The sequence below is a fragment of the Bemisia tabaci genome, chromosome 6 (genome assembly GCF_918797505.1).
Source record: "Bemisia tabaci chromosome 6, PGI_BMITA_v3".
Taxonomy (NCBI): Eukaryota; Metazoa; Arthropoda; class Insecta; order Hemiptera; family Aleyrodidae; genus Bemisia; species Bemisia tabaci.
In genome coordinates, this window is record NC_092798.1 from 5,244,127 (window position 1) to 5,259,099 (window position 14,973).

A 14,973-nucleotide genomic window follows, 5' to 3' on the forward strand; every position below is an offset into this window, starting at 1 on the left:
TTTTCAAAACTCTAGAAGAACACCATCCAAGTTAAAAGGTGACTTCTTTGAAGAAAGTTTGCTTCAGTATCAATGAAAGGATTCTCTTGTTTGCCCAGAGTGTTTCAGAAGTTGGGTATCACCTATAAAAATTTTAGCCCAGAGCTGGGTAAGTTGTTACCTATACAAACAGCAAACCCAAAAGAAACCACCTCTAAGTAAATGCAACTCATTGCATTCTTTGCAAAGCGAATCATGTGAAATATTGATCCGTATAGATTGTACGTATATGATGATAGTAGGAAATGATATCATGAAGCTAGTGAGAAGTGACAATCGTCAAAAACAGTAAATTGATTGTTTTTTTGACCTCACTTGTAATGTATTAAATTTATGCGGGTACTTCAAGTTTCTTTTTCCCTCCCTCTATTACATTTTTGCTATATTTCCTTTCATTCTATCTTTCCTTGTACATCTGTCGTTGTGCCAAATAAAGTAAAAGTTTTAATTGGACCACATTTTGCGATTCTGCACGACTGTCTTGGCTTGTTTGTAAAATCAACTATCTGCCGAGGGAAACCAATGGCACGTACGATGTTTCTAAAATGAAACAGAAATGCATAGTAGCTCCGTAGCAGAACATAGTTCAATCGTAAGTGAGCTCCTCTTTTAATGAAAGCCAGTTTTATTGAAGCTTAGCAAATTAAGTGTTCAGGTTTGTTTTCATTTTTTTGACAACCATTTAAAATTGGAAAATGCTGGGGGAAAAACCAGCAATGTCCGTTCCAACCATGCAAATTAACATAATGTTCTAATTAAGAGGCATTCATTAAAATTCCTATATTTTAGAGTGGAAGTATAAAAAGATGCATGCATACACATACATACATATGACAGAAAAGGAACGGTATATTTATTTGTGATCTAAAACTCACGAGCGATGCTCCTCTCAGGTCTGAGTCCCATCATGAGAGAGGATGCAGTAGCATATTTCCTTCAGAAAATACAAAATGAGGGTATCTCTCTCTCTCTCTCTTTCTATTTTTTCCTCTTTTCTTTACTTTTTTTTTCACTACACCACCAAATTACATTAATTACAATTACAGCCTCGAAGGGTTAATTTAACTTTTCTGATTCTCTGTGAATCCACTCGTAAGAGTCAATTTAGATTTTCTTGCCAGTCACTAAACCAATGTCTCAACTTCATCCCAAAATTTTAGAAGGCACAAAGATTTGTGACTCATTCATCATGGAGCATGCAATTTTGTAAGGAACTAAATTGCAAAGTTGCACCAATTTTTTGGGTCCAAACCGTTTTTGAGTCTTACCGACTTATTATCATGATTGTTTTGTTGACTAAAAAGAACCAATCGGTTGGATGAAGGGTATCAGGGATATTACAGTCAGGGTGGCATTTTGAGTTATCAAGGAAAATTTGTCTTAAGGCCAAAAATTATTTGGAAGTTTACAATTGAAATGACCCTTATATCAAATGTTATGACAAAAAAATGATATCATCTCATCAAGTTTCCCAGTAAGCAAGTGTTCAGATCTTAGGAGAATTATTTTCTCTCAATACTTCTTGACAGAGATGGTTCTAGTCTTAGAAGCAACAAAGAAATTTCAGAACTTCTCAATTCAGAATGATTAATTCCGATTCCAATGAAGACTTCCTTGATTCATTAGAAAGTACCAGAATTTTCCTTTCTTTCACAATTTTTTTTTGTATCCAATCAGTCCTAACTTTTTCCGACATTTTTGTAAGTGATAATTACTTTCTTTTTCCTTTGCCCCTATTCCACAAAACAATACTACATTGTAAGTTCTGCGGTATGTAAGAGTGCACTCAGAGTTTAACAACAATGGAGTAGCTATTGTCTTATTTCAATAAACTGTGTGCATTAGGCATTACGTATCACTTATTGATTATACGCTACCGTTGCTTCTGTAAAAGTTGAGTTCTTGCAGGTTCCAGGCGCTTAATAAAGATAGCGGTTCCCCCACTTCTGTTGCAAGTCAAGGCTCCTAATGCTAATATGCAACCCATTATCAGGGGAAAAATCAGGGGTTAACATTTCTTTGTTGTGACTCGAATCTCTTTTCAAATAGTCAACTTAAAATTGTAATTCACTAATGTCTAATGAGCATATCAATGTAAGGTCGGCATCTAAGTCGGTGATCCAAATTAACATGCAAACAGTCGATTGAGTCATTTAAAAGCATTTATCATGAGATTTCAACAGTTTATTAATTTAAATATAATTTTAATACTTTTTGATTCATTTATCGTTATTTTTTTTGGCACTAAAACAGGCATTTGAAATTGTATTGTTTGAATTTGGTAGATTTTCTTTTTTATATATTGCATCACCTTTCTCCGATGTTTTCTTGTATTAATTTAAGCTTAATTGTATCTGATGTACCAATAATTATCTCTGGCTTATTCTGTTACTGATAATTTTACTTTTGACAGTAACTACTTTGTAAGAGTGGCAACTGAACCTTGATGTCTCCATTCCTTCCCTAATTTATATTATGAACGCATTTAAAATAGTATTGTGGTGTGACTGGTTTAACAGTCTCAATCTAATCTAGCTGCAAAGAGTGCCTTTGCGGGGGTGTAAACTAGAGAAGCCTGTGTTAGTAGTTGCGTTAGGAAAAATTAGAGCATTTTTTAATAATTAAAATCTATTCAAAGGTGAAATACATTATTAATGATCTTCTTCAATCCCAGCAAAACCTCCAGAGACATACAACCTGCTGGCATTAGAGTTTTGTACAAAAAGTCTAAAGATGTTGTAGTTGTTTGACAATTTTTAAACGCCTCCCCCCCCCCCCCAAAAAAAAAAAAAAAAATTCTGAATATGGCACTTTCACCATTAACATTTTTGTGCCTATAATGCCCTATCACTAGTCCCCAGAAGCACATTTTTAAACTGAAGCAGTAGTCAGTCAGTCAGTGCTTGGCATTTTATTTCTCGGAAAACTTTTCTTAAAATGGAGCAAAGGAGAAAATTTGGATTGTGTCAGAATTTTTTCTGTCTCAATTTAAAATGTAGATTCGTTTTCCCACTCTAATAGGAGGAAAAAAGTCCTCCTTTTTTTCTCTCATAAAATGTAGACCCTAGACCTAAAATGTCTCATTCAGTATAGTACTCTACGAGATGTAGGTTTAAGAAGACAATAATAACTTTTACTATAATTAGTATTAAATATTTCATTTTTACGCATTTTCTTCTTTAACACAGAAAAGTCGGTAATTGTTCTCTTTTTGAAGCATCACTGACGGGTTGCTCTGTTCTGAAATGATCACCACCATCGAAAGAAGGCTCTTAACTGAAGTTTTATGGCCTCAGATATTACATGAACGTTGACTGTTGTGGACCACTGTGTGATGAAAACAAGTATTTTTGTTAAAGACACCAACATTCGATTCTTCGAATGAAGCACAACAGAAAAAATTGAAATGATGAAAGGAAGAAGTTAAGAGTCTCAACTTTGTCTCCTGATGAGATTTTTTTCTTGATGTTGCATGTATCTCATGAAAATTTTTTCCTTAAGAACGTTCTCCCTAAGGGCTCTCAATTGAGTGATGATCCCCCAGAATTCATTGACTCTAAAGGATTTCAATTTTATCCACTCATCTTAAGTAAAAATAGAGCTGCCAGGATCGAGAATGTGTACTTTTCACTCCTTTCAGGGCGCACATGCTCATTGACAAATTAATTTGAACTTGGCTGACAACAGAGTTAACTCATTTTAAAGATTTTAAATCATCTCAATACCTCAAGATTTTGTTCGACTTAAAATCTAGGTAAAATATTTTTCTAGATCTCTTACATTTTCCCCCTAAAAACAGCGCTCCTGGGGAAGTGAAAAAAATTGATGTAGTATCATGCTCGATAGACCATCAGTAGAGTGCATACCGAATAAGTTTGAGCATTTCCACAGTTAGACAGAAGGATCGTCATCTTGATTCTAATTTAAATTTATAATTTTGAACGTAAGACAGCAGATCTTCTGTTGCATTCTTGAGGGATTGAATGTTATGTGGCAGGCACTCTATAAATTGTAAATATTGAGAAAAAAAAAGTTATCAATTAGATTCCTGTAGGAGAGAAACTATTGATTTGTAGGTATTTCGTGATAAATTTGGTCTTTTTTCGTTACTTTCTACTTTTCTTATATTCCGGGCTGGTAGGCTCTGAAAATGTCTTTTTTTTTATTATCTACTTTTATCTTTGACTTTAATCATCTTATGCGCCCTTAATGTTGTGCTGCATCTATCTCCACCATTAGCTTTGGTTTGTGAAGAGGAAGAGGGGTATACCATCCATAATGAAGTCCTTGGGTGGGAGGGGTCAAAGTAGAGACATGGATTTCCATGTCACCTTATTTTTGTCCATCAGTAACTGCAAATGACTTGATTTTTTCGAATTTTCAATTTACTGCCTCTGTTCTTTCGAAAATTGAGGTGTTTGAAAGAGGTATTACTTTAGTGTCAGAACGAAATTTTGATTACTAGCCGTGAGCGTATTGCTGAATTTCTAGTATATTTCGTAGACGACCTTCTTCTTCGTCACGATCACTGTTGCCTTGTTGAATCTTTCATGTGACAGAGACAAAGCTACTTGTTCATGTGAATATTTTTGATTTTTCTCTGCCCAGCACCTGTTTCCTCACGGAAAGAATATTTCAGAGCAAGGTGTAGAAGCAGGAAATGATGGGACGGGTTGCGGGGAGATTTCTCACGATTAATTTAATTTTTGTCGTATTTTTCTCATGTGATTTTGACGAAAATCATTTATTCTTTCGCAGGGGAATTGATTCCATTGCGCGCACGATTTGAAAAGGACGCCACTGTGCCGATTACGTCTGCTTACCAATCACGTCCGCCAATGAAAATGACACGTTTACAGCGCAGTGCATTGTGGGTCCGCCTCACGAAACCTAATTTACGATTTCAAAATGGCCGAACTATCTCTTCGCCCCAGCCATCCTTGTGTGCGGATGTGAAGAATTTTTACGTCAAACCGATTACTTTTTGTACGTTATCTCGTAGATTTTGCAGTTCTTATACAGTTGTATTGTTAAAGTGTTTCTAGTGCTAAATTTCGCGTTAGATTCGTCTTTTTTCCACCCAGGCAATACTGCCTATTTGCCTCGGCTATCAAGATGGATATGGTAGCTGCCCTTGTGAGATAGAAATTTTTACTCAAGTGTTTTGTTTCGTTCTGTTCAAAGCGAATTTTAGTTTGTTTTCCCTTATTTTTTCTCGCTATCGCTTGCATTTGTGTGTAATGAAAGACATTCTCCCATTTCTTTGGACAATAATGCATTCCCCACCACTTGATAGAGCACGGAGTAGCAAGTTTTAGAAATCCTCTCAGTATGACTCAGGTAAGGATTAAAGTGTAATTAAACAGTTATTCCTTCATTTCTCATCTATAAATTCTTTATATCGACCCTCTCTATTGCTGAATTTAGTACTAGACTCATTTTTTGTGTTCCTTACCATGAGCCCTTGAGCTGAATCGAAGAAACTTACTTTCGCGTTTTTTCTAGGTTATAAGATCTTTTATTGTGTTTTTAATGTTTTACTCATTAAATTTCATCCTCTCAACGTTCTTTCTAGACTTTTAGCACGTTTCTGTGTCATTCTTGCCTCTAAATTACCCTCAGCCTAAAATAGGCTCATGAACTTTTCGCCGAAGACCACATCTCAATTTTCCCCATTATTTGTTTACATTTTGTTTAAATGGCTCTAAAGGGGTGATCGGAGGGCTGTGCCACAGTTCTGGGGGTATTTTTTGATAGCTCTTCAACTGTGAAGGTTAATGAGGTCACAACTATCAAATTCTGTTCGGGACCCATTTTTGCAATTTAAGTCCGAAGTTGACTTAGTCTCAATCTCCAGGACCCTGAGTAGCTGTTTTCTATCGCCTCAAGGCATCCTAGAGCCAAAATCTAGAGGATTACTCCACTCCTAAGTGTACCTTATGGTGAAGCCTAAGCTCCTTGAAAATTACCTCCTTAACTTTATTCCTAAGCTTGTACCAGCCTTTTACGCAGTTTTATTCAGTTTCAGTGAGATTCTCAGCGGAACTGACCTCCCTAGTGTTTTTTTACTTTTTTCTCACTTGTATTTATGGTGTTCAAAGTTACCTTGATTTTCAGTGGCCTGAAACTGGCTAAGTGCCCTTTACCTTTCTCAGCTTCTTTATTTTAGGTCCTATCGAACTCCCTTTTCGTATTAGTTTCTACTGCGAGCCCTGCACTTTTCTTACAGCATTATAGCTCCCTCTCTACCTACCATATCCTTCATGTTTCATCAGCTTATGTCATCATCCTGATTGATACTTTCCCCACTACTTTTGTCAGATTCTATTTCAAATGTTCTGGTTGCCGCATGAATTCATGCATGCCAGCAACTGCGATATTAGGGAAAGCCACATTCAATAATTAGCGTCATTGTCATGTTGACTGTAGGTTTTTCTTTGCCTTCAGTTGATCAGTCTGCCCCAATTTTTCTTAGCCTGCTCAGTTTCCTTTCTGTTCTTTTCAAATTGAAGTTCCCGTGTGTTTTTGATACACGGCTGTACAATTTTTCTCCGTTCCCCTCTGCAACCACTCTAAATCTCTTTGTCCTTTAAATAGTTTTAGATTTTTTTCTAGTCAGAGCTTTTTTCAAAGTTTCTGCCAAATTGAAACCTGTCTCAATTCCACAAACACAATTTCTATTGCTTCTTTGCTGCTATTGAGCGACAGATATCTCCTCCGTATTGAGTTTCCTCTGCTCTCTGATCATAAAATGTGAGACAATACTGTGTAAATTTTTATACCCGTGTTTATGCCTGCTTTCATGGTCTTATGAAAAAGTATCTACTTTTACATGCTTTACACCATCAGTACAAGAATGAAAAAAAGCTCTTCCAACAGCACAATGGCCCATTCTTTGGTTCTCTATCCTTCGACTCTTCTGTTTTTATTCGCCTAAAATTTTTGATAGGCTCCTGAATTTTTTTTATTGTTTCTCCGAAGTCAATTTACCTAGAATGCCCCAAGCCTTGTTAATTTTTAGCATTTAAATTGATTATCTTATCACGCATAGCCCTCCCCAGGTTTGCGCTAATGTCAGTCAGTATGAGGAAGATCCTTTTCAGATTTTTTTCATGCATTACTCATCAAAGTTTGGGATTAATTTTCATTTTTCACACATTAGTGATTTTGCTATCAAACGCACAGCTCTGAAAGATTAAAATCCTGCGGGACATCAGTGAGCAACATGAACTTGTAGTACACACACCGAGTAATTGCTTGATTTTTATTTGATGCTTATTGTCAATTTATCGAGAAAATATTCTCGATTCTCACAAGATTAGTACACAAATCTAGGCGGAAGTGTCCTCTTCTACTTAGCCTATTGGTTTATCTTTCCATCATAAATCTAAAGCGCAGCTTTCATCGGCCGATGGAGACATTGAGGATACATTGGGACCTTTTTTTTAAAGAGCAATAGGCACCATTATATTGCAGTTAAAATAGCTTTTTGCTCTTCAGCATTATATGATATGCCGTTAGGACACTTCCATCAGAGTTATTTCTGATTACTATTGGGTTTTGATGGCTGTGATATAGCATAATCTGTCTTATTCTAAATCATTACGAGAAAATAAATTTTATTAATTAATGAAAAGGTTTTGTTCATCTTTGTGTACGGAGAGATTGATTGCCTGTTCAGTTTATGTTACTGCCAGCTCTAGTAGTTCCTGCTTTTTATAATAATGGTTCCAAATACGCTGAAAAAAGAAACTTTGATTGCCCTGCTGATCATATTGCCCTTTTATGGGCGTAAGTCAAGTAAAAAGTCCCCAGGGTAGGTCTTTTTATTTAAACTAGTTAGATTTTTGTCCCAATATCACACTCGCTGTCTATTCTCGAGATTCATGCTGGAAATCTTTGGGCAAATGATTGCGAGATGAATTGGTTTGCGTAAAGTAGTTCATATGTTCCTCCATAATAAGTACATTTTTTTAACTCTGTGCTTACAAACAGTATTGTACATGAACCTGTGAAACGAACTTCAGTCCTCTTGGCTGACTGTCATGTTGCTTATTCTGCCATAGAACTTTTGAAAGAATCATATGGGACTTCACTAATTGAGGAATTTCATTTGTGAGTAGAAACTGCTGGCAGGGCTGAGCATAATACCATTCACAACATGTATTGAGACAAAAATCTTAGCAGGGACTCGTTTTTTACATTATGGGGAGTTAATATTGAATTTTATCTTGGAAGCATTATGAATTTGCATACCGGTACAGTGTATAAACTAATAACTCTCTCTTAAATTTGTATATTTCTCTGACGAAGTCAGAATTAGGCAGCATAGAACATCTCTTCTTCTCTCCAAAACAAATTTTCTTTAATTTCTTATATGAACCTACCTCAACAAGACGCACAAGTCGCATTTTAGAGAAACATGATTTGGGGAGAATCAGAAGCCAAGAAAAAATATTTGTAACGTAAAATTGATCTTGAACATTGAGTCTCCTGCTGGAATACAACTTCAAACTCCCTTTCCTCGATTCAGTCTTGATGCAACTTACCTAATGCGTTTCTGTTGAGATTTGTCTGTATCTAAAAAAAAATTAATAAAAACTTCGAACTGAGCTCACGGAGCACATCCAAATGAAGCAAGAATATTTTCTGATGCGAATTCTCTGTTCTTTTTTTCGAGGCATAAAATCAGCAGATGTCAAAGCCGTCGTATTGTGCTTCCTGTGCTACCAATGAATTAAATTAAAAAAAGTTCAGTTTTTTTAAGAAATAAGTTAAGTTGTTGTACCCTAAGGGTGGGTCCACACAATTTGTAATTTACACCAAAAAAGGGGGGAATCTTAGTGATGAGTTCATGAAACAATGAGGCCTACATAAAATTATTTTATTCATGTGTTGATTCCAAAATGCCTTTAAATTTTGGGTTCAAACATCAGACAAAATTTTGAGTCCCAAGTCATGATTTTTCTTCTCCTTTTTAAAGACAATAATAAAAAAGTATTTAAATAAATAAATAAGAAAATAGAAAAGATAAAACTAAATCTGATTTTTTTTCTTTTAATTAATATTAGGTATCTGTGACAATTATTTTTAACTTCTGAATGAAGTTGTAGTCAGGGTTTTAACTTCAGCCAGCAACATACTGTGTTAAATGTGCCTGAAATTAATTCAGTAAGAATCAGGCACCTTGAAATTCGTGGGAAAGTCAGGGAATCTTCCTGTAGGTCAAGGAGTCTTTTCATTTGGAGAAAAGACCTTGTCAAGTGCAAGGTTTATCTTCACGAAAATAGTTCAGGAATTTCCATTTTTTTTCGAAGTAGTAGAATAGATTAAATAATCTTTTCATTTTGAGGAAAGACCATGATTAGGACAAGGTCCAAAATTTCCAAAAATAGTCAAAAGATTTCTTATTTTGAAAGGTCAGGGAATTTTGCCAACTTTAGTTGGGTATTTTTTTTTTCCCCCTGTGAAAAGTTAGGGAATTTTGAAACTTGAGCTTAGTTGCTATTCTGGGCAGTCCTCTTGGTCGATCTTCCTCTATCATTCTCATGGGATTGTTTTGCCTCCAGAAAAAAAAGTTTCGACTCAGGTAAGTGAAAACTTGACGGTTCAAAGAAGTAAAATTAAGTACTTGTTCAAATAGTTGCTACGCTCATAAATTACTAGAGATATAGATCTGTAGCCACGGAAGTCAGGGCATCCTTTCACTCCAAACGCAAACTTGTTCTATTGAGGGGCTGTCATTTAAATGGAGATAGACTGATGTTGAACCAAGCTGCACTTAGTTCGTTTTCAAAGAACTCGTGAATCTGGATCATTTTGGCGAGGAATTTACTGGCTTCTAAAGAGCCCTAAGTTGGCCTGAGAGTTCAGGACTTCGATATTTACATTTTTAAGTGCCTTCAAGTTTCCTCTCTCTCCCAAGTAATTCATTGGATCCCGGATTTTATCTGAAAGCAATTGGGATGCCTCAAACAGGTATCATATAAAAGACGATTTGGAAAACTTGGGTTTCAATGGACTCTTGAAAAGGCTCTCGAACCCTGTATTGATCAAGAGATTTCAGGTGGATCTTCAGCCTTTGTGCAGTGCATCGATGTTATTCAAATTTTAACCATTTGGTAGACAATTTGGGAAAGTCGAAATTTCTGTCTGTATACTTATCTGCAAGGAATTCTCGTTTCGAGAATCATCCTCCAAAATTTTAAAATTAAGTTAGAAGTACCTACTGTTTTCAATCTGCAATCGATTTTAATGCACTGATATCGACCGTTAATTAGAAATAGTCTGTTTGACTTTGTTTTAAGACTCATGGAGATTATGCTCGGCGTGATCATTCCTTAGTAATTTATCCTCTGACTGAAATCTTGATTTTTCTCAAATAATTCACCCACGGGTTTAAATTTGAAATATATCGACTGTATGCACCTACCCAGTGTTCATCGCGCTGAAGCTGAAGATCCGCCATAGCAAATTTATGGCCGTCGTCAACTTCAAATTTCGCGGCTTTTCCCCTCCTGGTTCGTGCCGCGGCGTTATTGGCAGTCCGCGCCTCGTAATGGATTGTCTTGTTGCCGGTTGGCCCGTAGTTCTGCTCATTCTCATGGAAGGAGAATCCATCAATCGCTTCATTTGACATCATGTTTGGCAACTCTGAAGACGCCATCGTCCCACGAGGCGGAAGTTATTGAGACGTGTAGTATCCATCAAAACATGTTTCAGTGTCCAGATGCGTTGCGCAATGTAACCTACCTACCGGAGCTTTACGTCAACCTCGGTCATTACTTTTCCTGACCCCTTCGCGTTGTTTTCTAGCGAAAAGTAAATCTAAGCACAGTATTCTTAGTACTGTCCGCCATGCGGTCAGTTGACATTTAGGGGTGTCTAGCGACCGGGAAACTTCAGGGAATTTTTTCGGCGGCCAGGGAAAACGTCAGGGAATCTGCAAAACTTCGGCGTATTTTATTTTGCAAGCGATTTTCGTGTCAGGGAAACGTCAGTGAAAACGAAAATTACGGATTTTCCGGAAAATGTTTTGCGACCATTGACCATTGCGACCAAATGTTTTGCGGAAATTTCTACCAGAATTTCTGCTGATGTCTTTGAAATTTTGAAAATGAGGCACAAGTATCTCGAATAAGATTGGACGATAAGTTTAGGTTGTTCCTAAAACATGAAAAAAAATTACTGTCGAAAAATTTGGAATTTTTCCTTTTTGTCTGGGGAATGATTTTTTCCGTCTGTCGGAGAGATTTGAATTTTCCCCCGGTTTTTGGCCGTTATTTGTATCAGGGAAATGTCAAGGTTTTTTTTTTTTTTTTTTTTTTTTTTTTTTTTTTTTTTAATTGCTAGACACCCCTGCATTTGCATACCTACCGAATCGATGGTGAAACTTTCAAATAATCACAATACAGTGGTGAGCCGAGATTTTTTAATTTTTGATTTCATTGATTATGGTAGGATGCACCGGCACCCCCCCCCCCCTCCTCAAATTAAGGTACCTACTACAGGTATCAATAACGCTCAAAGAAACTTGTGTTACATTTTGCAATAAGGAACCACTATATCTCTGGCTCTTCTATGGAAGCACCTAACTGCATAGGGAAACCAATGGCATGTATAATGTTTCTAAAATGATCTAGAAATAGTGGTTCTTTATTGCAAAATGTGGTCCACTTGTAGTCCTGCCGGAACGGGCTTCCTCCTCAAAATTTAAGTAACGTAAAAACTCGCAACTCAGACGCAAACTGAGACTTAAGCACATGTTTGAATTCATCCAATATGGCCTGAATTTATCATCGGTAGGTATCTCACCAAATTTCTTCCTTAGGAAATTTCTCACAATAATTTTTCAATTCGATTCATTGGGATGGAACTCTGCTGTATTCGAAATTATGCTGTTCCGTCATCACACTCATAGTGGAAGCAAGGATTTTAGTGGTGATTCTTTTAAGTTGGCAACACTGTTTTTTCGCCCTTTAAATGTATGAAAAACAATCGATTCTTGGTGAGGTAGCCTGCCTCGGTTGAAATCGATATTTCCAATGCATTTAAATGGAGGAAAAACAGCGTTGCCAATTTGCAAATTGCCACTTGTTAGCTCAAACGCGAAGCGCGCTGAGGAGGACCGGAAGGACTGACCTTTTGAAGTCCGGAACTCGAAGGTTCTTTTCTGTTCAGACCTTCTTGGGTAATAAAAAGTTCTGAGAATGTTCCTCAGCATTTGCATTTATTTCTTCGAACGAATACAAAAGACAATACCCGATCGTTATGCCGTCATGCTGATAAGGGATATTCCCGCAAGAGTACTCAGTGCATGTTATCGAATCGTCTTAAGCCTGCGTAACTCTATCAAAGCTATCCATCAAAATATCAAGGTCGGGTGTTGTGATTGGCTTATTCGATGACTTTGACCAATCGCAGCACTTGACCTTGACATTTTGATGACTAGCTCCGATACTGTGACACAGGCTTTATGATATAACTATATGATAATATAACTAAGATATAACTTTATATGCCAATTGTCGAGAGATTTCGTAAATATTTTCTTTTGAAACTTTAGTACTCGCGGTAAAGGTGGGATTTAAATTCTCTGTGAATTTCAAGAAAAATACTCGCCTTTCCAGAAAATGTGTTATTGTGAAAAGATATTTGGCATCGTCTAAATAGGCATTCGGCGTTTTGCCCTAGCATGGCGCTACACCACCGGATGTTGGATGGAGTTTCACTCGCCCTCTCAATAGTGATACTTGTAACTTGGCAACACTGGCTTTCCTCCATTCGAACGTATGCAAAAGTATCGATTTCAAGTGAAGGAAAAAGTTCCCCTTGTCCATAATCGATTTTTTTTTTAATGGATATAACTGGAAGAAAAACAATGATGCCAACCATCAAGAATCACCACTGCGCCCTCCGTGTCGATGAAAAACGAGGAAAATCGAGGAATGGAAATAATCTACGTTAGTATTTCCATCCCCTTAAAATTATGACCCTGCAGAAGATATCAGCACCGCCGTAATAAGGAAGAGCGCTGTATGAACCCTCGGGCGTTGCTAAGTTTCCTTTGATAAAACACGAATTTCCTGGTAAACATATGAAAACTCTTCTTCCAATTTTCAGAGAATTTTCTTCGTAATTTTATCCGATGTGTCAGAAATTATCAAGGAAAAATATTTATCACTTTCCCCAAAAATGATCATTTTATCTACGGAAATTTGGCAACTCTCGAATGCTTTTACGGCGTTTTTCTTCAGCACGACAGAACAGCAGAGCGGACGTCATTTTAGCTTGCGGCAGAGGATTATCTCTCTCTTGATTTGAAATCCTGCGGACCGATTATTGAAATTGATAGACAAAGCTATAGACACAGAAGACATAGGGAGTATGGAGCGATCCCATTGGTTGAAACTGGTGGTCTTCGCTGACGAAGAGGGAAAACGATAGACTAACTGTCGGTTCTCTTGTGGGTTGCCGTTAGTTATCTATTACCTGCCTCCTTTGTCCATTGCAACCACCCGCTTCCACCAATAGGATCCCTTTTATCTTCTTTGTCTATAGCTTTGTCTATAAATTTCAATAATCGGCCGGCTGGATCTAAAGAGAAATCATCAAAAGGAGTACTCGCATCCACAGTGGCAGATGCACCCCCTGAGGGACTGGCATCACCACCACCGCACAATATTCAGCGAGGGAGGGGGTGTATCACCCCTCTCTTCCCTCACTCACTGATCGAGGGGAGAAACTGAGCTTAGGTTTTCTTTTTGATCGCAGGTTATTGCTGCCGTTCATATTTTTATCGGAAAAACCCTCTAACTTTTAACAATGACTCTTATCTGATCGTCGCCGGCTGTCTTGAAAATCGGGGACTTCGAGACGATCGGGAAAAGTCAGCAGGGTGTCAAGCAACCTGAGAAACCGGGAAATGTCAGGGAAATCAGGGAGTCTGCAAAAATTCGGCTTGTCAGGGAATCTTATTTTGCAAGCGAGTTTCGTGTCAGGGAAATCGAAAAACACGAATATTTTGTTGTCGAAAATGGATGATGAATCGAGTTTCAGATACATAAATCGATACTAAAATTTGTACCAGAATTTTGCCACTGGTGTCTTTTAAATGTTAAAAATGAGGCAAACGTATCTCATCTCGTTTAAGTTTAGGCACCGTATACCTTGCTCTATTTATTACATTATATCCCTAAAACATGAATAAATTCTTACTCACATCCGATCAGTTCAACCGTGTCGTAAAATCGAGAGTACTTTTTTTTTTTTGTCGGGGAATAATTTTTTTCGTCTGTCAGGGAATTTTCAATTTTTCCCCGGTTTTTTGGCCGTTTTAGTGTATTTTCCGAAGGAAATACACTATTTTTGTTAGGGAAATTAGGGTAATGTCTGGGAATTTTATTTTTGTAAATCGCTTGACACCCTGTCAGAGAATTCGTGGAAAAACTCAGGGGATTTCTGACATCCGCTGTTCACTGAAACATCACTGATTTTCCAACTGTTAACCCTTTCTGGTCTTTTTTAAGGCATGTCATCTTGTAACCTGCTACTGATTGAATTGAGTAGTTGGGATGATACATAACACCATGTTCTCCTTCATTTTGTGAATATGCAATTTTTTCTTCTTGGCAGTCAAAATATTGTATGAAGTGTTTCGCTTCATCCAAATTTTTACTCCTGGGTCTAACAATAAGCCTCTAGAGTCAGCTGAAAAGAGTTCGCGTTCTCCTTCATTTCATGGACGTGCAATTCTACCTTCTCGGAGGACGAAATTGTTGTATCACGGATTTTGTCTCATCCAACTTTTCTACTCCTGCGTTAAAGTCTTTGCGCCAGCCGGAAAGAAATTCTCCTTCATTTTGTGGATACGCAATTTTACGTACTTGGATGCATCACGCGTTTCGACTCGTTCAACTTTTCTGCTCCTGCGTT

General features: G+C 37.2%; 1 protein-coding gene across 1 annotated transcript in view; it reads left to right on the forward strand.

The window, feature by feature from the left end:
* Positions 1-4,797: 4,797 nt before the first annotated feature.
* Chd1 (chromodomain-helicase-DNA-binding protein 1) overlaps positions 4,798-14,973 on the forward strand; it is a 48,427-nt gene continuing 38,251 nt past the window's right edge. Inside the window, exon 1 of the mRNA XM_019053519.2 lies at positions 4,798-5,379. Coding sequence (XP_018909064.2) covers positions 5,371-5,379 — 9 coding nt within the window. The 5' untranslated portion in view covers positions 4,798-5,370. The remainder of the gene's footprint in view (positions 5,380-14,973) is intronic.